General features: G+C 41.6%; 1 protein-coding gene across 4 annotated transcripts in view; it reads right to left on the bottom strand.

Annotated features, from left to right (window-relative positions):
- The window catches only part of LOC139758427 (putative serine protease K12H4.7), a 245,973-nt gene that overhangs the window by 136,348 nt on the left and 82,246 nt on the right, over window positions 1-27,379 (bottom strand). For all 4 annotated transcript variants that reach the window (XM_071679823.1, XM_071679824.1, XM_071679825.1 and 1 more), the window contains exon 5: window positions 10,703-10,897. In XM_071679823.1, coding sequence (XP_071535924.1) covers window positions 10,703-10,897 — 195 coding nt within the window. The remainder of the gene's footprint in view (window positions 1-10,702; window positions 10,898-27,379) is intronic.

Here is a 27,379-nt window from a genome sequence, read left to right as displayed (position 1 = left end):
AAAGTTAAAAAAAATACAAGGAGGGGAGGATTTCTGGCCCCCCGCTCCCGTCCCCTCTAGTCGCTTTCTACGACACGCGAGGAATGCGTGGGAAGTATTCTTTCACCCCTATCCCCAGGGATAATATATATATATATATATATATATATATATATATATATATATATATATACATATATACATATATATATATACACATACACACACATACACATACATACACACATATACACACACACACACATACATATATATACATATGAAAAATGTAAGAAACAATTTAGAAAACTGAAACTTCTAGCTTGAAATGAAATGAAAAAAATGAATGTCACATAATAGTTCAACCTCTGGCTATGGAAAGAGGAAAATGTTTAATTTATTTACACAAACGTCAATAGTAGTTCTCATCAATTTAACCACTGTATCAATAAGCTTCAATGTCTAAGCTACATTTTTTCCAATTTCACTATTTTCTTGTCAAAGCACCATGTATGAAAACTATCACTCCAGTAACACAACTATAAACATTTACTTCCCCTTTAAAAAAGTTCTGGGGAAGTCTGTCTCGATACACTGCGGGACACTCTACCACCTGGCGAGGTTTGTGTTGCAATGGTTCTTGATTCACAAACGTAGTAGCATCACTGGTGGGCCAAGGTAGTTCCGTTGGCGAAAGGAGCTCATGAAACATGTCGGAAAGCATGCTACTGCAGGCAGGAGTGAAGGCTGATGCAAACTGGTATCGCTCTGAATGATGTGATGGGGACGAGATGATCCTCTGACTCACGTCCTGATTAAAGTAAATACTCCACAGAACGGTTGGTTGGTTTGTCATCACTGGAAAAGAGCCTCTGTATGGCAATCTTCATATGTATACTTATGTATATCTCTTTCTAAACCAGGTATTCCCAATCACCAGTCCTTTTTCAACACATAAATCTACAAGCTCTTCACCATTTCCATTTACAACACTGAACACCCCATGTACACCAATTATTCCTCAACTGCCACATTACTCACCGTTGCATTCAAATCACCCATCACTATAACCTGGTCTCGTGCATCGAAACTAATAACCCACTCATTCAGCTGCTCCCAAAACACTTGCTTCTCATGATCTTTCTTCTCATGCCCAGGTGCATATGCACCAATAATCACCCATCTCTCTCAATCCACTTTCAGTTTTACCCATATCAATCTAGAGTTTACTTTCTTACACTCTATCACATACGCCCACCACTCCTGTTTCAGGAGTAGTGCTACGCCTTCCCTTGCTTTTGTCCTCTCACTAACCCCTGACTTTACTCCCAAGACATTCCCAAACCACTCTTCCCCTTTACTCTTGAGCTTCTTTTCATTCAGAGCCAAAACATCCAGGTTCCTTTCCTCAAATATACTACCTATCTCTCATTTTTTTTATTACTGAAAGAGAAGAGAGAGGCATTTGAACAATTTTTGCAGGGAAATAATGCAAATGACTGGGAGATGTATAAAAGAAAGAGGCGGGAGGTCAAGAGAAAGGTGTAAGAGGTGAAAAAGAGGGCAAATGAGAGTTGGGGTGAGAGAGTATCATTAAATTTTAGGGGGAATTAAAAGAGGTTTTGGAAGGAGGTAAATAAAAAGCATAAGACAAGGGAACAAATGGGAACTTCAGTGAAGGGGACTAATGGGGAGGTGATAATAAGTAGTGGTGATGTGAGTAGATGGAGTGAGTATTTTGAAGGTTTGTTGAATGTGTTTGATGATAGAGTGGCAGATATAGGGTGTTTTGGATGAGGTGGGCCAGCAAGGAGCGGGTTTGGATGGTATTGCAGTGGAATTTATTAAAAAAAGGGTGACTGTACTGTTGACTGGTTGGTAAGGTTATTCAATGTTTGTATGACTCATGGTGAGGTGCCTGACGTTTGGCGGAATGCTTGCATAGTGCCATTGTACAAAGGCATAGGGGATAAGAGTGGGTGCTCAAATTAAAGAGGTATAAGTTTGTTGAGCATTCCTGGGAAATTATATGGGAGGGTATTGATTGAGAGGGTGAAGGCATGTACAGAGCATGAGATTGGGGAAGAGCAATGTGGTTTTAGAAGTGGTAGAGGATGTGTGGATCAGGTGTTTGCTTTAAAGAATGTATGTGAGAAATACTTGGAAAAGCAAATGGATTTGTATGTAGCATCTATGGATCTGGAGAAGGCATATGATAGAGTTGATAGATATGCTCTGTGGAAGGTATTAAAAATATATGGTGTGGGATGTAAGTTGTTTGAAGCAGTGAAAAGTTTTTATTGAGGATGTAAGGCATGTGTACGAGTAGGATGAGAGGAAAGTGATTGGTTCTCAGTGAATGTTGGTTTGCGGCAGGGGCGCTTGATGTCTCCATGGATGTTTAATTGTTTATGGATGGTTTTGTTGGGGAGGTGAATGCAAGAGTTTTGGAAAGAGGGGCAAGTATGCAGTCTGTTGTGGATGAGAGAGCTTGGGAAGTGAGTCAGTTGTTGTTCGCTGATGATACAGCGCTGGTGGCTGATTTGTGTGAAAACTGCAGAAGCTGTTGACTGAGTTTGGTTAAAGTGTGTGGAAGAAGAAAGCTGAGAGCAAATGTGAATAAGAGCAAGGTTATTAGGTACAGTATGGTTGAGGGGCAAGTCCATTGGGAGGTAAGTTTGAATGGAGAAAAACTGGATGAAGTGAAGTGTTTTAGATATCTGGGAGTGGATTTGGCACCAGATGGAACCATGGAAGCGGAAGTGAATCATAGGGTGGGGGAGGGGGAGAAAGTTCTGGGAGCGTTGAAAAATGTGTGGAAGTCGAGAACGTTATCTTGGAAAGCAAAAATGGGTATGTTTGAAGGAATAGTGGTTCCAACAATGTTATATTGTTGCGAAGTATGGGCTATAGATAGAGTTGTGCAGAGGAGGGTGGATGAGCTGGAAATGAGATGTTTGAGGACAATATGTGGTGTAAGGTGGCTTGATCGAGTAAGTAATGAAAGGGTAAGAGAGACGTGTGGTAGTAAAAAGAGTATGGTTGAGAGAGAAGAAGAGGGTGTTTTGAAATGGTTTGGTCACATGGAGAGAATGAGTGAGGAAAGATTGACAAAGAGGATATCTGTGTCAGAAGTGGAGGGAACAAGGAGAAGAGAGAGACCAAATTGGAGGTGGAAAGATGGAGTGAAAAAGATTTTGAGTGATCGGGGTCTGAACATGCAGGAGGGTGAAAGGCGTGCAAGGAATAGAGTGAATTGGAACGATGTGGTATATCGGGATCGACGTGCTGTCAATGGATTGAACCAGGGTATGTGAAGCGTTTGGGGTAAACCATGGAAAGTTTTGTGGGGCCTGGATGTGGAAAGGGAGCTGTGGTTTCGTTGCATTATACATGACAGCTAGAGACTGAGTGTGAACGAATGTGGCCTTTGTTGTCTTTTCCTAGCGCTACCTTGTGCACATGCGGGGGAAGGGGGTTTTTAATTTCACGCGTGGCGGGGTGGCGACAGGAATGAATAAGGGCAGATAGTGTGAATTATGTATGTGTATATATGTATATGTCTGTGTATATATATATATATATATATATATATATATATATATATATATATATATATATATATATATATGGGGTGGGTTGGGCCATTTCTTTCGTCTGTTTCCTTGTGCTACCTCGCAAACGCGAGAGACAGCGGCAAAAAAAAAAAAAAAAAAAAATGTTGACATGTATAGGTATGTATATGTGCGTGTGTGGACGTGTATACGTGTATATATATATACATGTGTATGTGGGTGGGATGGGCCATTCTTTCGTCTGTTTCCTAGCACTACCTCGCTAACACGGGAGACAGTGACAAAGTATAATAAATAAAAAATAAGCATATACATATTCATACTTGCTGCCTTCATCCATTCCCACCACCACCCAGCATCACATGAAATGCCCCCCCCCCCTCCCCTCCCCCTGGGCACATGCAAGGTAGTGATAGGAAAAGACAACAAAAGGCCACATTCAATCACACTCAGTTACTTGCTGTCATGTGTAATGCACCGAAACCACAGCTCCCTTTCCACATTAAGGCCCCACAAAACTTTCAATGGTTTACCCCAGATGCTTCACATGCCCTGGTTCAATCCAATGACAGCACCTTAACCCCAGTATACTACATCATTCCAATTTACTCCTTGCACACCTTTCACCCTCCTGTATGCTCAGGACCAGATCACTCAAAATCTTTTTCACTCCAACCTTCCACCTGCCATTTGGTTTCCCACTTCTCCTCATCCCCTCCACCTCCGACACATATATCTTCTTTGTAAATCTTTCCTCACTCATTCTCTCCATGTGACTAAACCATTTCAATATGCCCTCTTCTGCTCTCTAAACCACACTATTACCGCACATCTCTCTTACCCTTTCAATACTTACTCGATCAAACCACTTTACACCACAACTGTCCTAAAACATTTCATTTCCAACACATCCACCCTCCTCCGCACAACCCTATCTATAGCCTGTGCCTCACGACCATATAACATTCTTAAATCCACTATTCCTTCAAACATACCCATTTTTGCTCTTCTAGATAACGTTCTCACCTTCCACACATTCTTCAATGCTCTCAGAACCTTTGCCCCCCCTTCCCCACCCTGTGACTCACTTCCACTTCCATGGTTCCATCTGCATCTAAATCCACTCCCAGATATGTAAAACACTTCACTTCCTCCAGTTTTTCTCCATTCAAACTTACCTCCAAATTCACTTGTCCCTCAACCATACTGAACCTAATAAACTTGCTCTTATTCACATTTACTCTCAACTTTCTCTTTTCACACACTTTTCCAAACTCAGTCATCAACTCCTGCAGTTTTTCACTCGAATCAGCCACTACAGCTGTATCACCCATGAACAACAACTGACTCACTTCCCAGTTCCTTTCACTTCCAACAGACTGCATCCTCACCCCTCTCTCTAAAACTTTTGCATTTATCTCCCTAACTTCCCCATCCATACACAAATTAAACAACCATGGGGACATCACTCACCCCTTCCGCAGATCGACATTCACTGGGAACCACTCACTCTCCTCACTTCCTACTCGTACATGACTTAAATCCTTTTCACTACTTCTAGCAACTTACCTCCCACACAATATACTCTTAAGACCTTCCACTAAGCATCTCTATCAACCCTATCATATGCTTTCTCCAGATCCATAAGTGCTACATACAAATACATCTGTTTTTCTAAGTATTTCTCACACATTCTTCAAAGCAAACACCTGATTTGCACATCCTCAACCACTTCTGAAACCACACTGCTCTTCCCAAGTCTGATGCTCTGTATATGCCTTCACCCTCTCAATCAATACTCTCCCACATATTTCCCAGGAATACTCAACAAACTTATACCTCTGTAATCTGAACACTCACCTTTATCCCCTTTGCCTTTGTACTATGGCACTATATGCATGCATTCTGCCAATCCTCAGGCACTTAACCATGAACCATACATACAATGAATATCCTCACCAACCAGTCAACAACATAGTCACCCCTTTTTTTAATAAATTACATAGAAATACCATCCAAACCTGCCGCCTTGCCGGCTCGACCAAAACACCCTAATTCTCAAACACATTCAACAAACCTTCAAAATTCTCACTCCATCTCCTCACTTTACCACTACTTGTTACTACCTCCCCATTTCTATTCTCCCTAAAGTTTAATGTTACTCTCTCACCCCAGCTTTCATTTGCCCTCTTTTTTAACCTTTGTACCTTTCCCTTGACCTCCTGCTGCTTTCTTTCTTTCACTAATAGCTTTATCTCTTCATCCCACTACTCACTACCCTTTCTAATCTACCCACCTCCAACCTATCTCATGCCACATGAATCTTTTGCACAAGCCATCACTGCTTCCCTAAATACATCCCACTTCTATAAATGATAATTTTGCAAGACTTTTTGAAGCCTCAGGAGGGCCTGGGCTAGGAGTAGGACTAGCCTGTTAACACAAGTTAAAGATATGGGTCAGATGGTAAGACCTATCATGTACACTATGTATTGAACAGTCCAACCCTGTGAACTTCCAATACATTACATACATAATACATGTACATGAATATCCGACCAGAATTTGAAAAAAAAAATGTATTTTACCAAGAAAAATTGTACTGCCATATTTCTCAAAAAAAAAAAAAAATAAATAAATATGGCAAAAATATAATGGGTGGCAGCTCTGCATAAGTGATGCCCTGAATACTTGGTGTGGTGCTAAGGAGGAGCAACTGGCTATTCGAAATGATGAGTGCAGGATGGATATGTCTGTCTGCAGTCATAAGGGTGGCTAAAGATTTCTGTGTTGATGTAGACATTCTATTGTCATACAGTTTTGCAATCATGTTACTTCTGTGGTGTCTATGTGCTGTGGGGTGACTGTAAGGTCATCTGCATATTAGAGGATCTTCACAATGCAGTTGCAGGAGGTAAAGGAAGGTTAAGAAGGAAAAGACTGACCCAGGGTGGAGAAAGAACTACTTCTTGAGGAACCCTACTAAAGACCTTTAGAGTTTTAGAGATGAAGCCTTTATAAGTGACTCTGCCTTGGCAGCCAGCGATAAAACTGACCAACCACTTTTTGTTATTGTTATGGAGGGTGGTGTAAAGTATCCTTTGTGCAAGGATACATCAAGAAACAGTGCCTAATGCTTTACTGATGTCTACTGCCACTAATGATAAGCAGGAGGGGAGCAGTGATTGGTTGAATCCATCTATGATATGTTAAGTGAGGTTTGAGTATAGTGTGGTGTGTAAGAGTAAATATTTTGCTTGATTCTGCTGTCAGTCAGTCTTTCAAAGGGTTTGTGGTTTGTAGCAGTTTAGAATTAGCACTAAACTGACAAGCTACCAGAAGTCAGAGAGTTTGCTGTGTAACCAAGAGTGACAAGATATCTGTAAACACTAGTACTGCAACTGGGCCATTGTGTTTTATAAGGAGTTTAACAAGGTGTCATGACCTACTGCGGGAGAGTTCTTTAAACTTTTAATTGCTATGAGTGTGTCAGTGGGAGTGAAGCTGTTAGTTGGTTTGTGGCTGATTTTTGTACGGAACTCCAAGATTATGCTTGCATTGTCTTTAGGAGAAGGGATGTCATTGGATTTGGTCAAAAGTTCCTCATGTGTGAGGGCTGGACTGGTGCAACGTATGTTGATTTACATGTACCAGAGTTGCCTTCTGCAGGTTTTGTGGTTCAGTGTCAAGAAAAGAATGGTTTTCAGTGATATGGCTTGTTAAGGTGTTCCTTAAAAAAAGAGTTTAGATTTTCTTTTATTTCTAATGATGGTAAATGGTTCTGTCTGAGAAGATTCTTTAATCTATGAGGTCTACAACTTGGGAGAAATTTGAGTTATACTTCTTGTTTCTAAGACCTTGTGATACATGCTTTTTGATGGCTTGGTTTATGATCTTGATGTAGGATGTGGTGGCATGATATAGAGATGGGAAATCACTTACAGTGAAGTATAGAGCTTGGATTCCATTCAATATGTGAATGTTGGCTAATGTGCTTTCCAGTAGTTTCATGTTTGCTTTGTTGGTTGTTGTGTGGGGTTATGCACAGTGTTATCAGAATGGGTATGTGATAAGAGAAGAGTTCATGTAGTGTGCTACAGGTGGTCTATGTGTGTAGTGCTAATGTACACAAGGTGATGACTAGAAAGGATGGCTACTGAAGGTAGTGGATTGGAAGTTTGGCAGAATAAGTAGGTTTAGGATGCTGAAAGGGTGGATGTGATTAATGAGTAGTTCACCTCAGGGACCTTGGGCAAGAGTGTTGAGCCATGCAGGATGGTGGGCAATGAAATCTCCACATAGGATAGGTTAAGTTCTGCAGTCAAGGAGAGTATCTGGAAGGGCAGGTGATAAATAAGGTATGTAGGTGTTGATTATGTTGTAGTTAGTGCTGTGTAGTTTGATTTTCATGAATTCTATTTTAAGTGTTATAAAAGTGGTTTGTTTTGTGCTTGGAGTTCTATCTGAGAATAGGATGTTTTGATATATGTCATAAGAACTCCTCTTTGTCCACGATGTCTGTCCTGGCTGTGGGGAAGGATCTGGGTTCAAGTATAGTTTATTAGATGAGGGCTATGTGTAAGTTATGTTCTTGAAGAAGGATAAGTACTTCTGTGTGCATGTTTCTGATGTCATTAGCATTGAACTGTACTACACTAGTGTGTGAATGGTGGTCTTTGGAGTAGAGAAAGATTGGCCAATGAAGGGAGAGGTTGTGTAGCTTGCACAGTCTGTGAGGTGCTCAATTTGGGGCTACAATGGGATAGGAGGGTGCATTGGATGTTTGTGTAAGAGTGGCTTTTCTATGTTCATAGTAATGAATAGTTCTTGAAAAAGGGAAGTAATGTGTAATGGTGATGCCACTAGAGGCAGCTGGAGCATATGATGGAATAATGCTTTTTGAGCAAATGTGCACTGAAGGTTCTAGGTTGGCATCCCTGTCATCAGCTTGCATACCTAATTGTTTCTCCCACCTTCACATGGTAGCCTCAAGACCAATCACTAACTTCATTTGCATATATCCACTCACTAAGTGACTTCTATAACTTACTGAAGACAACGCATATATTCACAGCCAATTCCAAAGACTAAGCCACAATTTACCTGGACTGCTTCACATACCCTAGCTCAGCCCACAGACAGAATGTCACTCCACCACATGTATCATACTGATGCAATTCATTCTATCACATACACACCTCTTACCCTCCAGAATGTTCAGGCCCAGAAAAATTCATGGAATGGTGTATGTGAGGAAGACATGTAAGGACAGGGATAAGTAGAGACTCTTTTGCTGTGGCAACCCCCTTGATGGGAGTTCCCAGGGAGGAATGGGTCAAAATTATACATAAATAGATAGATACCCTGAAGACTCCTTCATCCCATCCTTCAATCTCCTTTTCAGTCTACCCTACCACTTTCTCCCTCCTCTCCTGATGTGCAGATCCTCTTAAACAGTCTTTCTTTGCTCATCCTCTCCATATCTCTGGAACCACTTCAGTATACCCTATTTAATTCACTCACACAGGCTGCACGTACTATCACACCTCTGTCTTTCATTCCCTACACATTCAATCCACTTCACATCACTAATCATCCTCTGGCATTTCATTTCCAGCACATCCACCCTCTTCCTTCCTTTTCTACTCAAGGCTAACAAACTTTCAAACATACCCATCTCTGCCCTAACAGACAATGAGCTCTCCTTCCACATCATCTTTAATGTACCCAAGAACCAAGCCACTTCTTCCAACCTATGACCCACTTAAGCCCCCATGGTTCAATATGTTGCCACATCCACTCCCAAGACCTGAAAGCACTCCACTTCCTCCTGGTCCTCCCCATTTTTAAACTTAACACTAACACCATTTGTCCCTCCCCCTGCTACACCTCATTCCCTTACTTTGTTCCCATTCACCCTCAATTTTCTCCTTTCATGCACTTTCCTAAGCTCTGTCATCAGCTTCTGGAATTTTTCTCTGGTGTCTGCCACCTTTTGAACAGCAACTCATTCATCTCCCACGCCCGATACCCCTGCATACCATTGGCCTACCCCTTGCTCTAAGACCCTTGCATTGAACTCCCTCATCTTCCTTTCCACAAAAAGAAAATCAACCAACATCCTTTATGCAGACCCATCTTCAACAGGAACCATTCAACTTCCTCCATTTCTACTCACACATACCTTGCTCTCTGCATAAAAACTCCTCCCTACATTTAGTAACTTTTCATTCATGCCACATATTCACAGCAACTTGAAAAAAAGGCCTCTCTTTCAACTTTAGCCCTATCATATGCTTTCTCTAGATCCATATAAGCCAAAAGATTCAATCTCTTTTCTCCAAGTATTTCTCACATAAATTCTTCAAAGGAACTCCTGGCCCACACATCCTTTACCTCTCCTTAAATCACACTGCTCCTCCCGGTCAGATGTTCAGTGCATGCCACCATCTTCTCAATTACCAATCTCCGATACACTTTATGGGGTACACTCAACAGACTTACAACTCTGCATTTCAAGCATGAACTTTTGCTCCCTTTCCCTCTAATGAAGGGTACTATAGGTGCATTCTTCTTGTCCTCAAACAACACACCTTGGGTTAATTTAACACTCAATAACAAAAGAGAATATGAAAGCATAATATCAGTACTACCTGCCTGGATACTGGGAAGGTTAGTGATGGCTGTGTGATGATCCAGCACTTCAGTGGTTGTCAAACTTTACTCCTCCAACCCAGATAGCTGTCTTGATTATTGGCATTCTGTCCACAACCACAGAATCTCTCCTTGTCACACATAATGCTTGGCAACACTTAACTCGCACAGCTCATTCTTCAAAACTAGATTTTCCTGTGGTGAGCACTATATGCTAGCCCTGCCAAACTTTTGGCAAAATGTAGGAGAAGTAGATAAAAGAAGTAGGAACATTTACGCTGGAGCATTAGGTTGAAACACTGGGTAGAACTAGTCATTAGGTAGAAGCCCCTGCAAACAGTGCCAGCAGCCTGTTAAGGGTGAAGCACTAAAGGCTAAGAAGCAGCACTGGAGTTCACTAGTTGCCATAGCCACCCCCTTGAGGGAGTTCCAGAAAAAACAGGCATTACAGATATGGATAGATAGATAGAGAGATAGAAGCAAGTAAGCCATACCTTGTAACAGGAGAGCCTTGCGACTGGTTCATCATAATACCACAAATTGTTTCAATGGTAACATTGGTACCCTTGACACCTTCGAATTCTCTGTTGTCTTTGTTGTACTGTACTACTTCTTCCACATTGCCAGCCAGGACAGAGAATAAATTTGCTACATCCAGTTTATTTTTTCCATCTAGAGGTGTGCACAACCTGTGAATAAAAACATTAAGTGGCAAGTCTGTTACACAAAAGCTGTTTTCAGTTATCAGTTTATTTCTATTGTTGCTCAAAAGATATATATTTCAACTCATATTCAAGGTAATTTTTGAAGAGTAAATAAATTCTTTCCCTTCAAAATGTGAGTAAATATTAAAGTCAGTTAACCTAAAGGTATACCAGATGCAGTAAAGTAGCATGTATGAAAAGAAAAAGGAGTTACAAATTATCATAAGGATTACAAAAGTTATACAGACACCTAATTACATGTCATGTAACCCCTGAGTGTCACTGAAAAGTCTTGCATATCCCTTGGGTTTTATATCAGCTCTTTATGGGCCTGAGAGAGGAAGTGAGAACGTGATGTCTTTATTCAAGTTCATTCATCTTTATTCGCTTTACTTAATAAATGCAACAGCAGAACGTGACGTATTTATTCAAGTTCATTCATCTTTATTCGCTTTACTTAATAAATGCAACAGCTTTATCACTGAGAAACCTTATTCACTTCACAGGTGTCACACATCTCCATAAGAAAATGACATCTTCATTGAAAAGTTTGAATCCATGTCATTTTCAATCTACAATCCTTCATCAAGAATAATTATTATTTTGTATTATACTTAATTGCCATCTCCCACATCAGAGAGGTAGCAAAAGGAAACAGACAAAAGAATAGCCCAACCCGCCCACATACACATGTATACACATGGAAGTGCCAACACATGCACATATACATACCTATACATTTCAACGTATACATATATATATACATACACAGACATATACATATATACACATGTACATACTCATACTTGCTGCCTTCATCCATTCCCGTCTGTGTATGTATACGTTGTAATGTATAGGTATGTATATGTGTGTGTGTGTGAGCGTTTATGTATATACATGTGTATGTGGATGGGTTAGTCCATTCTTTCCTCTGTTTCCTTGTGCTACCTCAAAAACACAGGAGACAGCAAAAGAGTATAATAAACGAATAGATAGATAAATGATGATAATAATAATAATAATAGTAATAATAATCATCCGTGAGGTAGGGGAGAAAGAATTCTACCCCTGTATTCCCCGTGTGTCACAGAAGGCAACTAAAGGATTCAGAAGTGGGGGGGCTGGAGACCCTCCCCTTCTTGTATTCAAATTTCTAAAAGAAGAAACAGGAGTCAAGCAAGGAATGCTCATCCTCCTTTACAGCTCAGACTGGGGTGTCCAGATGTGTGTGGATGTAACCAAGATGAAAAGAAAGGAGAGATACGTAGTATTTTTGAGGAAAGAAACTTGGTTGTTCTATCTCTGAGTGAAATGAGGCTCAAGGGTAAAGGGCAAGAATGATTTGGAAACATCTTAGGAGTAAAGGCAAGGGTTGGTGAGATGACATGAGCTAAGAAAAGAGGAGCACTACTCCTGAAGGGGGAGTTGTGGTAGTGTGTGATAGAGTGTAAAGAGGCAAATTCTTGATTGATGTGGGTAAAACTGAAAACTGGATGGTGGGAGATGGGTGATTATTGGTGCTTATGCACTTGGTCAAGAGAAGAAAAATCATGTTATAGGAGCAGCTAAGTGAGTATGTCTGCAGTTTTGGTGCACAAGACCAGGTATTAGTAATGGGTGATCTGAAGGCAAAGGTGAGAAATGTGGCAGTTAAGGGTATATTTGGTGCGCATCAGGTGTTTAGTGTTGTGAATGGAAATGGGGAAAAGCCTGAGGACTTGTGTGCCAAAAAAAGACTGGTGATCAGGAATACCTGGTTTAAAATGAGATACAAACAAGTGTGTGTATGTGAGTAGGATAAATCATAAAAGGGTATAATCAAAATACATATTAATTCCACTGCAATACCATCCAAACCCGCTGCCTTGCCGGCTTTCATCTTTCGCAAAGCTTTTACTACCTCTTCTCTGTTTACCAAAACATTCTCCCTAACCCTCACACTTTGCACACCACCTCGACCAAAACACCCTATATCTGCCACTCTATCATCAAACACATTCTACAAACCTTCAAAATACTCACTTCATCTCCTTCTCACATCACCACTTCTTGTTATCACCTCCCCATTAGCCCCCTTCACTGATGTTCCCATTTGTTCCCTTGTCTTACGCACTTTATTTACCTCCTTCCAAAGCATCTTTTTATTCTCCCTGAAATCTAATGATACTCTCTCACCCCAACTCTCATTTGCCCTCTTTTTTGCTTCTTGCACCTTTCTCTTGACCTCCTGCCTCTTTCTTTTATACATTGCCCAGTCATTTGCATTATTTCCCTGCAAAAATCATCCAAATGCCTCTCTCTTCTCTTTCACTAATAATCTTACTTCATCCCACCACTCACTACCCTTTCTAATCTGCCCACCTCCCATGCCTTTCATGCCACAAGCATCTTTTGCACAAGCCATCCCTGCTTCCCTAAATACATCCCATTCCTCCCCCACTCCCCTTACGTCCTTTGTACTCACCTTTTTCCATTCTGTACTCAGTCTGTCCTGGTACTTCCTCCCACAAGTCTCCTTCCCAAGCTCACTTACTCTCACCACTCTCTTCACCCCAACATTCTCTCTTTTCTGAAAACCTCTACAAATCTTCACCTTCGCCTCCACAAGATAATGATCAGACATCCCTCCAGTTGCACCTCTCAGCACACTAACATCCAAAAGTCTCTCTTTGGTGCACCTATCAATTAACATAATAACGCTCTCTGGCCATCTCTCCTACTTCCATACGTATACTTACGTATATCTCAATTTTTAAACCAGGTATTCCCAATCACCAGTCCTTTTTCAGCACATAAATCCACATGCTCTTCACCATTTCCATTTACAACACTGAACACCCCATGTACACCAATTATTCCCTCAACTGCCACATTACTCACCTTTGCATTCAAATCACCCATCACTATAACCCGGTCTCGTGCATCAAAACTACTAACACACTCACTCAGCTGCTCCCAAAACACTTAAAAAAAGGGGTGACTGTATTGTTGACTGGTTGGTATGGATATCTAATGTATGTATGACTCATGGTGATGTGCCTGAGGACTGGTGAAATGCTTGCATAGTGCCATTGTAGAAAGGCAAAGGGGATAAGAGTGGGTGCTCAAATTACAGAGGTATAAGTTTGTTGAGTATTCCTGGGAAATTATACGGGAAGGTATTGAGTCAGAGGGTGAGGGCATGTACAGAGCATCAGATTGGGGAAGAGCAGTATGGTTTCAGAAGTGCTGGAGGGTGTGTGGATCAGGTGTTTGCTTTGAAAAATGTATGTAAGAAATACTTAGAAAAGCAAATGCATTTGTATGTAACATTCATGGATCTGGAGAAGGCATATGATAAAGTTGATAGAGATGCTCTGTGGAAGGTATTAAGAATATATGGTGTGGGAGGTAAGTTGTTAGAAGCAGTGAAAAGTTTTTATTGATGATGTAAGGCATGTGAACGTGTTGAAAGGCTTGCAAGAAATAGAGTGAACTGGAATGATGTGGTATACCAGGGTCGACGTGCTGTCAATGGATTGAACCAGGGCATGTGAAGCATCTGGGGTAAACCATGGAAAGTTTTGTGGGGCCTGTGGAAAGGGAGCCGTGGTTTCGGTGAATTATACATGACAGCTAGAGACTGAGTGTGAGCGAATGTGGCCTTTGTTGTCTTTTTCTAGCACTACCTCGAGCACATGTGGATGGGAGGGTTGTCATTTCATGTGTGGCAGGGTGGCAATGAGAATGAATAGGGGCAGACAGTATGAATTTGTACATGTGTTTATATGTATATGTCTGTGTGTGTATATATATGTATATGTTGAGATGTATAGGTATGTATATGTGTGTGTGTGGACATGTATGTATATACATGTGTATGGGGGTGGGTTGGGCCATTCTTTCATCTGTTTCCTTGCGCTACCTCGCTAATGCGGGAGAAAACGACAAAGTATAATAAAATATATAAATAAAAATATTTTTGAGCACTCACCTTTGTCCCCTTTGCCTTTGTACAATGGCACTATGCAAGCATTCCGCCAATCCTCAGGCACCTCACCATGAATTATACATACATTAAATAACCTTACCAACCACTCAACAATGCAGTCACCCCCTTTTTTAATAAATTCCACTGCAATACCATCCAAACCTGCTGCCTTGCCGGCTTTCATCTTCCGCAAAGCTTTTACTACCTCTTCTCTGTTTACCAAATCATTTTCCCTAACCCTCTCACTTTGCACACCACCTCGACCAAAACACCCTATATCTGCCACTCTATCATCAAACACATTCAACAAACCTTCAAAATACTCACTCCATCTCCTTCTCACATCACCACTACTTGTTATCACCTCCCCATTAGCCCCCCTCACTGAAGTTCCCATTTGTTCCCTTGTCTTACGCACTTTATTTACCTCCTTCCAAAACATCTTTTTATTCTCCCTAAAATTTAATGATACTCTCTCACCCCAACTCTCGTTTGCCCTTTTTTTCACCTCTTGCACCTTTCTCTTGACCTCCTGCCTCTTTCTTTTATATATCTCCCACTCATTTGCATTATTTCCCTGCAAAAATCGTCCAAATGCCTCTCTCTTCTCTTTGAGTATTCCTGGGAGATTATATGGGAGGGTATTGATTGAGAGGGTGAAGGCATGTACACAGCATCAGATTGGGAAGAGCAGTGTGCTTTCAGAAGTAGTAGAGGATGTGTGGATCAGGTGTTTGCTTTGAAGAATGTTTGTGAGGAATACTTAGAAAAGCAAATGGATTTGTATGTAGCATTCATGGATCTGGAGAAGGCATATGATAAGAGTTTATAGAGATGCTCTGTGGAAGGTCTTAAGAATATATGGTGTGGGAGGCAAGTTGTTAGAAGCAGTGAAAAGTTTTTATCGAGGGATGTAAGGCATGTGTACGTGTAGGAAGAGAGGAAAGTGATTGGTTCTCAGTGAATGTAGGTTTGCGGCAGGGGTGTGTGATGTCTCCATGGTTGTTTAATTTGTATATGGATGGGGTTGTTAGGGAGGTGAATGCAAGAGTTTTGGAAAGGGGGACAAGTATGCAGTCTGTTGTGGATAAGAGAGCTTGGGAAGTGAGTCAGTTGTTGTTCGCTGATGATATAGAGCTGGTGGCTGATTCATGTGAGAAACTGCAGAAGCTGGTGACTGAGTTTGGTAAAGTGTGTGAAAGAAGATAGTTGAGAGTAAATGTGAATAAGAGCAAGGTTATTAGGTACAGTAGGGTTGAGGGTCAAGTCAATTGGGAGGTAAGTTTGAATGGAGAAAAACTGGATGAAGTGAAGTGTTTTAGATATCTGGGAGTGGATTTGGCAGCGGATGGAACCATGGAAGCGGAAGTGAATCATAGGGTGGGGGAGGGGACGAAAATTCTGGGAGCCTTGAAGAATGTGTGGAAGTCAAGATCTTTATCTCGGAAAGCAAAAATGGGTATGTTTGAAGGAATAGTGGTTCCAACAATGTTGTATGGTTGCGAGGCATGGGCTATAGATAGAGTTGTGTGCAGGAGGGTGGATGTGCTGGAAATAAGATGTTTGAGGACAATATGTGGTGTGAGGTGGTTTGATCGAGTAAGTAATAATAGGGTAAGAGAGATGTGCGGTAGTAAAAAGAGAGTGGTTGAGAGAGCAGAAGAGGGTGTTTTGAAATGGTTTGGTCACATGGAGAGAATGAGTGAGGAAAGATTGACCAAGAAGATATATGTGTCAGAGGTGGAGGGAACAAGGAGAAGTGGGAGACCAAATTGGAGGTGGAAGGATGGAGTGAAAAAGATTTTGTGTGATCGGGGCCTGAACATGCAGGAGGGTGAAAGGCGTGCAAGGAATAGAGTGAATTGGAATGATGTGGTATACCAGGGTCGACGTGCTGTCAATGGATTGAGCCAGGGCATGTGAAGTGTCTGGGGTAAACCATGGAAGGTTCTGTAGGGCCTGGATGTGGAAAGGGAGCTGTGGTTTCGGTGCATTATTACATGACAGCTAGAGACTGAGTGTGAACAAATGTGGCCTTTATTGTCTTTTCCTAGTGCTGCTTCGCACACATGAGGGGGGAGAGGGCTGTTATTTCATGTTGGGTGGGGTGGCAATGGGAATTAATAAGGAATAGAGTGAATTGGAATGATGTGGTATACCAGGGTCGACGTGCTGTCAATGGATTGAGCCAGGGCATGTGAAGTGTCTGGGGTAAACCATGGAAGGTTCTGCGGGGCCTGGATGTGGAAAGGGAGCTGTGGTTTCAGTGCATCATTACATGACAGCTAGAGACTGAGTGTGAACAAATGTGGCCTTTATTGTCTTTTCCTAGTGCTGCTTCGCACACATGAGGGGGGGAGAGGGCTGTTATTTCATGTTGGGTGGGGTGGCAATGGGAATTAATAAGGGCAGACTGTATGAATTATATACATGTGTATATATGTACATGTCTGTGTGTGTATACATATTTATACGTTGAGATGTATACGTATGTATATTTGCGTGGGTGGACGTGTATGTATATACATGTGTATGTGGGTGGGTTGGGCCATTCTTTCGTCTGTTTCCTTTCGCTACCTCGCTGACACGGGAGACAGCAACAAAGCAAAATAAATAAATGAATAAATAAAAACATATTAATTGACAGGCATGTAAAATAGAGACTTTTGGATGTAAATGTGTAGAGAGGGGCAGCTGCTGGGATGTCTGACCACTATCTTGTGGAGGTGAAGGTGAAAATTTGTAAAGCTTTTAAAAAAAATGCAAAGAGAAGAGAGTGGTGAGAGTAAATGTGCTTGAAAAGACTTGTGTGAAAAAATACCAAGAAAAACTGAGTGTAGAATGGCAAAAGGTAAGAGCAATTTAAGTGAGGGGAGTGGATAAGAAATGAGATATATGTAGGGAAGCAGTGATGGCATGTGCAAGAGATGCACGTGGCATGAGAAAGTTTGGAGATAGGCAGATTAGAAAGGGTAGTGAGTGGTAGGATGAAGTAGTAAAGTCGATAGTGAAAGAAAAAAGAGGGACATTTGGACAGTACTTACAAGGAAGAAGTGCAAATGACTGTGAGATGTACAAAAGAAAGCAGCAAAAGGTCAAGAGGAAGGTGCAAGGGTTGAAAGAGTGGGCAAATGAGAGTTATGGTGAGAGAGACGAAGTGATTACAGGTAGTGATGGAGTGAGGAGGAGGAGATCGACTGAGTATTTTGAAGGATTCTAGAATGTGTTTGATGACAGAGTGGCAGATGTAAGGTGTTTTGGTCAAAGCCTTGAGGAAGATGAAATTTGGCAAGGCAGCAGGATTGCATGGTACTGCAGTTGAATTTATCAACAAAGAGGGTGACTGTGTTGTTGACTGCTTGGTAAGGATAATCAATGTATGTATGGATCATGGTGAAGTGCCTGAGGATTAGTGGAATGGTTGTGTAGTGCCACTGTACAATGGCAAAGGGGATAAAGGTGACTTCGAACTACAGAGGCATAAGTTTGTTGAGTACACATGGAAAATTGTATGGGAAGGTATTGATTGAGAGGATGAAGGCATGCACCTAGCATCAGATTAGGGAAGAAAAGTGTGGTTTCAGAATTGGTAGAAGATGAGTAGATCATGTGTTTACTTTGAAGAATGTATGTGAGAAATACTTAGAGAAACAGATGGATTTGTAAATGGTATTTATGGATCTAAAAAAAGGCAAATGACAGGGTTGATAGACGTACTTTGTGGAAGATCTTAAAAATATATAGGGTGGGAGGCAAGCTGCTAGAAGCATAGAAGTTTTTATTAAGGGTGTAAGGCATATATATGAGTAGGAAGACAGGAGTGACTAGTTCCAAACGGTGTTTAATTTGTTTAAGGTTGGGGTCGTTAGGGAGGTAAACACAAGTTTTTGAGACAGATGAGAATATGCAATCAGTTGGGGATGAGAGGGTACGGAAAGTGAGTCCATTGTTGTTCACGATGATACAGCTCTAGTGGCTGATTCGAGTGAGAAACTGCAGAAGTTGGTGACTGAGTATGGAAAACGTGGGAAAGGAGAAAGTTGAATGTAAATGTGAATAAGAGTAAATATATTAGGTTCAGCAGGTTTGAAGGACAAGTTAGTTAGGATGTGAGTCTGAATGGAGAAAAACTGATGGAAGTGAAGTACTTTAGTTATCTGGGAGCAGACATGGCAGCAAATGGAACCATGGAAGTGGAAGTGAGTCATAGGGTGGGGGAGGAGGCAAAGGTTCTGGGAGTGATACAGTTGTACAGAGGAGGGTGGATGTGTTGGAAATAGAATGTTTGAGGACAATATGTGGTATGAGGTGGTATGATACAATAAGTAATGAAAGGGTATGAGAGATGTATGGCAATATAAAGAGTGTGGGTGAGAGAGCAGGTTTGTTGAAATAGTTTGGACATATGGAGAGAATGATTGAGGAAAGGTTGACAAAGAGGATATTTGTGTCAGAGGTGAAGGGAATAAAAAGTGGAAGACCAAATTAGAGGAGGAAGGATTGAGTGAATGAGATTTTGAGCAAGTGGGGCTTGAACATGTTGGAGGGTGAATGGCATGGACAGAATAGAGTGAATTGAAACAATGTGGTACATCGGGGTCGATGTGCTGTCAATGGACTGAATCTTAGCATGTAAAATGTCCAGGATAAACCAAGGAAATGTCAGTGAAGCCTGGATGTGGATAGGGAACTGTGGTTTCAAAACATTACACATGACAGTAAGAGAATGAGTGTGAGTGGATGTGGCCTTTTTTTTTTTCGTCTGTTCCCTGGCGCTACACTCACTGATGCAGGGGTGATGATGCTATTTTCTATGGGGCAGGAATGACACTAGAAATAGATGAAGGCAAGCAAGTATGAATATATACATATGTAAATATGTATTTGTCTGTGTATGTCACTACCTTGCTAAAGCGGGAAATGGTGAATAGTATGAAAGAAAAAGAAGAAAGTCTGTGTATGTGTATGTATATGTATGTATGTTGGAAAAGATCACAATTTTGCACGTGATCAAGATATTCCTATGAGTCCACGGGGGAAAATAAAACACGAAAAGTTCCCAAGTGCACTTTCGTGTAATAATCACATCATTAGGGGAGAAACGAGAGAGAAATATAACAGTCAGTTGATATACATCGAAGAGACGAAGCTAGGACCCCATTTGGTAAACATGTGATTGTGGACAATCCCATGCACACAATTCACACTGTCTGCCTTTATTCATTCCCATCGCCACCTCGCCACACATGGAATACCATCCCCCTCCATCCTCATGTGTGCGAGGTAGCGCTAGGAAAAGACAACAAAGGCCCCATTCGTTCACACTCAGTCTCTAGCTGTCATGCAATAATGCCCAAAACCACAGCCCCCTTTCCACATCCAGGCCCCACACAACTTTCCATGATTTACCCCAGACACTTCACATGCCCTGATTCAATCCACTGACAGCACATCAACCCCGGTATACCACATCGATCCAATTCACTCTATTCCTTGCCCACCTTTCACCCTCCTGCATGTTCGGGCCCCGATCACTCAAAATCTTTTTCACTCCATCTTTCCACCTCCAATTTGGTCTCCCACTTCTCCTCGTTCCCTCCACCTCCGACACATATATCCTCTTGGTCAATCTTTCCTCACTCATTCTATCCATGTGCCCAAGCCATTTCAAAACACCCTCTTCTGCTCTCTCAACCACGCTCTTTTTATTTCCACACATCTCTCTTACCCTTACATTACTTACTCGATCAAACCACCTCACACCACACACTGTCCTCAAACATCTCATTTCCAGCACATCCACCCTCCTGCGCACAACTCTATCCATAGCCCACGCCTCGCAACCATACAACATTGTTGGAACCACTATTCCTTCAAACATACCCATTTTTGCTTTCCGAGATAATGTTCTCGACTTCCACACACTCTTCAAGGCTCCCAGGATTTTCGCCCCCTCCCCCACCCTATGATTCTCTTCCGCTTCCATGGTTCCATCCGCTGCCAGATCCACTCCCAGATAACTAAAACACTTTACTTCCTCCAGTTTTTTCCATTCAAACTTACCTCCCAATTGACTTGACCCTCAACCCTACTGTACCTAATAACCTTGCTCTTATTCACATTTACTCTTAACTTTCTTCTTTCACACACTTTACCAAACTCAGTCACCAGCTTCTGCAGTTTCTCACATGAATCAGCCACCAGCGCTGTATCATCAGCGAACAACAACTGACTCACTTCCCAAGCTCTCTCATCCACAACAGACTGCATACTTGCCCCTCTTTCCAAAACTCTTGCATTCCCCTCCCTAACAACCCCATCCATAAACAAATTAAACAACCATGGAGACATCACACACCCCTGCCACAAACCTACATTCACTGAGAACCAATCACTTTCCTCTCTTCCTACACATACACATGCCTTACATCCTCGATAAAAACTTTTCACTGCTTCTAACAACTTGCCTCCCACACCATATATTCTTAATACCTTCCACAGAGCATCTCTATCAACTCTATCATATGCCTTCTCCAGATCCATAAATGCTACATACAAATCCATTTGCTTTTCTAAGTATTTCTCACATACATTCTTCAAAGCAAACACCTGATCCACACATCCTCTACCCCTTCTGAAACCACACTGCTCTTCCCCAATCTGATGCTCTGTACATGCCTTCACCCTCTCAATCAATACCCTCCCATATAATTTACCAGGAATACTCAACAAACTTATACCTCTGTAATTTGAGCACTCACTCTTATCCCCTTTGCCTTTGTACAATGGCACTATGCACGCATTCCGCCAATCCTCAGGCACCTCACCATGAGTCATACATACATTAAATAACCTTACCAACCAGTCAATAATACAGTCACCCCCTTTTTTAATAAATTCCACTGCAATACCATCCAAACCTGCTGCCTTGCCGGCTTTCATCTTCCGCAAAGCTTTTACTACCTCATCTCTGTTTACCAAATCATTTCCCCTAACCCTCTCACTTTGCAAACCACCTCGACCAAGACACCCTATATCTGCCACTCTATCATCAAACACATTCAACAAACCTTCAAAATACTCACTCCATCTCCTTCTCACATCACCACTACTTGTTATCACCTCCCCATTAGCGCCCTTCACTGAAGTTCCCATTTGCTCCCTTGTCTTACGCACTTTATTTACCTCCTTCCAAAACATCTTTTTATTCTCCCTAAAATTTAATGATACTCTCTCACCTCAACTCTCATTTGCCCTCTTTTTCACCTCTTCCACCTTTCTCTTGACCTCCTGTCTCTTTCTTTTATACATCTCCCACTCAATTGCATTTTTTCCCTGCAAAAATCGTCCAAATGCCTCTCTCTTCTCTTTCACTAATAATCTTACTTCTTCATCCCACCACTCACTACCCTTTCTAATCAACCCACCTCCCACGCTTCTCATGCCACAAGCATCTTTTGCGCAATCCATCACTGATTCCCTAAATACATCCCATTCCTCCCCCACTCCCCTTACTTCCATTGTTCTCACCTTTTTCCATTCTGTACTTAGTCTCTCCTGGTACTTCCTCACACAAGTCTCCTTCCCAAGCTCACTTACTCTCACCACCCTCTTCACCCCAACATTCACTCTTCTTTTCTGAAAACCCATACAAATCATCATCTGACCCTCCACAAGATAATGATCAGACATCCCTCCAGTTGCACCTCTCAGCACATTAACATCCAAAAGTCTCTCTTTCGCGCGCCTGTCAATTAACACGTAATCCAATAACGCTCTCTGGCCATCTCTCCTACTTACATATGTATACTTATGTATATCTTGCTTTTTAAACCAGGTATTCCCAATCACCAGTCCTTTTTCAACACATAAATCTACAAGCTCTTCACCATTTCCATTTACAACACTGAACACCCCATGTATACCAATTATTCCCTCAACTGCCACATTACTCACCTTTGCATTCAAATCACCCATCACAATAACCCGGTCTTGTGCATCAAAACCACTAACACACTCATTCAGCTGCTCCCAAAACACTTGCCTCTCATGATCTTTCTTCTCATGCCCAGGTGCATATGCACCAATAATCACCCATCTCTCTCTATCAACTTTCAGTTTTACCCATATTAATCGAGAATTTACTTTCTTACATTCTATCACATACTCCCACAACTTCTGTTTCAGGAGTACTGCTACTCCTTCCCTTGCTCTTGTCCTCTCACTAACCCTGACTTTATTCCCAAGACATTCCCAAACCAGTCTTCCCCTTTACCCTTGAGCTTCGTTTCACTCAGAGCCAAAACATCCAGGTTCCTTTCCTCACACATACTACCTATCTCTCCTTTTTTCACATCTTGGTTACATCCACACACATTTCGACAATAATAATTATAATAATTATAATATAATAATAATAATAATTATAATAATAATAAAAGTATTTATCTATTTACTTATCTATTTATTTAGAGTAATAATAATAATAATATCCCTGTAGATAGGGAGAAAGAATACTCCCCATGCATTCCCCATATGTCATAGAAGGTGACTAAAGAGGACGGGAGTAGGGGCCTAGAAACCCTCCCCTCCTTGTACTTTAACTTTCTAAATGGGGAAACAGAAGAAGGAGTCACGAAGGGAGTGCTCATCCTCCTTGAAGGCTCAGATTGGGGTGTCTAAATGTGCGTGGATGTAACCAATATGAGAAAAAAGGAGAGATAGGTAGTATGTTTGAGGAAAAGAACCTGGGTGTTTTGGCTCCGAGTGAAACGAAACTCAAGGGTAAAGGGGAAGAGTGGTTTGCGAATGTTTTGGGAGTAAAGTCAGGAGTTGGTGAGAGGACAAGAGCAAGAGAAGGAGTAGCACTACTCCTGAAACAGGAGTGCTGGGAGTATGTGATAGAGTGTAAGAAAGTAAATTCTAGATTGATGTGGGTAAAACTGAATAAGGATGGAGAGAGATGGGTGATTATTAGTACCTATGCACCTGGTTATGAAAAAACGATAATGAGAGGCAATTACCCATATCAACTCTAGATTAATATGGGTAAAACTGAAAGTGGATGGAGAGAGATGGGTGATTATTGGTGCCTATGCACCTGGGCATGAGAAGAAAGATCATGAGAGGCAAGTGTTTTGGGGACAGCTGAGTGAGTGTGTTAGTAGTTTTGATGTACGAGACTGGGTTATAATGATGGGTGATTTGAATGCAAAGGTGAGTTTGTGGTAGTTGAGGGAATATTTGGTGTACATGGGGTGTTCAGTGTTGTAAATGGAAATGGTGAAGAGCTTATAGATTTGTGTGCTGAAAAAGGACTGGTGATTGGGAATACCTGGTTTAAAAAGAGATATATAAATAAGTATACATATGTAAGTAGGAGAGATGGCCAGAGAGCGTTATTGGATTATGTGTTAATTGACAGGTGTGTGAAAGAGAGACTTTTGGATATTAATGTGCTGAGATGTGATGGCTGATCATTATCTTGTGGAGGTGAACGTAAAGATTTGTAGAGGTTTTCAGAAAAGAAGAGAGAATGCTGGGGTGAAGAGAGTGCTGAGAGCAAGTGAACATGGGAAGGAGACGTTGAGGAAGTACCAGGAAAGACTAAGTGCAGAATGAAAAAAGGTGAAAACAAAGTATGTAAGGGGAGTGGGGAAGTAATGGGAAGTATTTAGGGAAGCAGTGATGGCTTGCGTACAAGATGCTTGTGGCATGAGAAGCGTGGGAGGTGGGCAGATTAGAAAGGGTAGTGAGTGGTGGGATGATGAAGTAAGATTATTAGTGAAAGAGAAGAAAGAGGCATTTGGATGATTTTTGCAGGGAAATAATGCAAATCACTGGGAGATGTATAAAAGAAAGAGGCAGGAGGTGAAGACAAAGGTGCAAGAGGTGAAAAAGAGGGCAAATGAGAGTTGGGGTGAGAGAGTACCATTAAATTTTAGGGAGAATAAAAAGATGTTTTGGAAGGAGGTAAATAAAGTGTGTAAGACAAGAGAACACATGGGAACATTGGTGAAGGGGGCTAATGGGGAGGTAATACCAAGAAGTGGTTATGTGAGAAGGAGATGGAGTGAGTATTTTGAAGGTTTGTTGAATATGTTAGATGACAGAATGGCAGACACTGGGTGTTTTGGTCGAGGTGGTGTGCAAAGTGAGAGGGTTAGGGAGAATGATTTGGTAAACAGAGAAAAGGAAGTAAAAGCTTTGCGGAAGACGAAAGCTGGTAAGGCAGCAGGTTTGGATGGTATTGCAGTGAAATTCATTACAAAAAGGGGGTGACTGTGTTGTTGACTGGTTGGTAAGGATATCTGATGTATGTACGACTCATGGTGAGGTAACTTAGGATTGGCGGAATGCATGCATAGTACCACTGTACAAAGACAAAGGAGATAAAGGTGAGTGCTCAAATTACAGGGGTATAAGTTTGTTGAGTATCCTGGAAAATTATATGGGAGGGTATTGATTGAAAGGGTGAAGGCATGTATAGAGCATCAGATTGGGGAAGAGCAGTGTGGTTTCAGAAGTGGTAGAGGATGTGTGGATCAGGTGTTTGCTTTGAAGAATGTATGTGAGAAATACTTAGAAAAGCAAATGGATTTGTATGTAGCATTTATGGATCTGGAGAAGGCATATGATAGAGTTGATAGAGATGCTCTGTGGAAGGTATTAAGAATATATGGTGTGGGAGGCAAGTTGTTAGAAGCAGTGAAAAGTTTTTATCGAGGATGTAAGGCATGTGTATGTGTAGGAAGAGAGGAAAGTGATTGGTTCTCAGTGAATGTAGGTTTGCGGCAGGGGTGTGTGATGTCTCCATGGTTGTTTAATTTGTTTTGTGGATGGGGTTGTTAGGGAGGTAAATGCAAGAGTTTTGGAAAGAGGGGCAAGTATGAAGTCTGTTGTGGATGAGAGAGCTTGGGAAGTGAGTCAGTTGTTGTTCGCTGATGATACAGTGCTGGTGGGTGATTCATGTGAGAAACTGCAGAAGCTGGTGACTGAGTTTGTTAAAGTGTGTGAAAGAAGAAAGTTAAGAGTAAATGTGAATAAGAGCAAGGTTATTAGGTACAGTAGGGTTGAGGGTCAAGTCAATTGGGAGGTAAGTTTGAATGGAGAAAAACTGGAGGAAGTAAAGTGTTTTAGATATCTGGGAGTGGATCTGGCAGCGGATGGAACCATGGAAGCGGAAGTGGATCATAGGGTGGGGGAGTGGATGAAAATTCTGGGAGTCTTGAAGAATGTGTGGAAGTCGAGAACATTATCTCGGAAAGCAAAAATGGGTATGTTTGAAGGAATAGTGGTTCCAACAATGTTGTATGGTTGCGAGGCGTGGGCTATGGATAGAGTTGTGCGGAGGAGGATGGATGTGCTGGAAATGAGATGTTTGAGGACAATATGTGGTGTGAGGTGGTTTGATCGAGTAAGTAACGTAAGGGTAAGAGAGATGTGTGGAAATAAAAAGAGCGTGGTTGAGAGAGCAGAAGAGGGTGTTTTGAAATGGTTTGGGCACATGGAGAGAATGAGTGAGGAAAGATTGACCAAGAGGATATATGTGTCGGAGGTGGAGGGAACGAAGAGAAGTGGGAGACCAAATTGGAGGTGGAAAGATGGAGTGAAAAAGATTTTGTGTGATCGGGGCCTGAACATGCAGGAGGGTGAAAGGAGGGCAAGGAATAGAGTGAATTGGATCGATGTGGTATACCGGGGTTGACGTGCTGTCAGTGGATTGAATTAAGGGCATGTGAAGCGTCTGGGGTAAACCATGGAAAGCTGTGTAGGTATGTATATTTGCGTGTGTGGACGTATGTATATACATGTGTATGGGGGTGGGTTGGGCCATTTCTTTCGTCTGTTTCCTTGCGCTACCTCGCAAACGCGGGAGACAGCGACAAAGCAAAAAAAAAAAAATATATAAAATAAATAATATATATATATATATATATATATATATATATATATATATATATATATATGAGTGGTGGGTTGATTAGAAAAGGTAGTGAGTCGTGGAATGAAGAAGTAAGATTGTTAGTGAAAGAGAAGAGAGAGGCATTTGAATGATTGGAATACATGGAGTGTTCAGTGTTGTAAATGGAAATGGTGAAGAGCTTGTAGATTTATGTGCTGACAAAGGACTGGTGATTGGGAATACCTGGTTTAAAAAGCGAGATATACATAAGTATACGTATGTAAGCAGGAGAGATGGCCAGAGAGCGCTATTGGATTACGTGTTAATTGATAGACGCACGAAAGAGAGACTTTTGGATGTTAATGTGCTGAGAGGTGCAACTGGAGGGATGTCTGATCATTATCTTGTGGAGGCGAAGGTGAAGATTTGTGGGGGTTTTCAGAAAAGAAGAGAGAATGTTGGGGTGAAGAGAGTGGTGAGAGTAAGTGAGCTTGGGAAGGAGACTTGTATGAGGAAGTACCACGAGAGACTGAGTACAGAATGGAAAAAGGTGAGAACAAAGGAGGTAAGGGGAGTGGGGGAGGAATGGGAT

The sequence above is a fragment of the Panulirus ornatus genome, chromosome 30 (assembly GCF_036320965.1).
Source record: "Panulirus ornatus isolate Po-2019 chromosome 30, ASM3632096v1, whole genome shotgun sequence".
NCBI lineage: Eukaryota > Metazoa > Arthropoda > Malacostraca > Decapoda > Palinuridae > Panulirus > Panulirus ornatus.
This window is presented reverse-complemented; position numbering and strand designations above follow the sequence as displayed.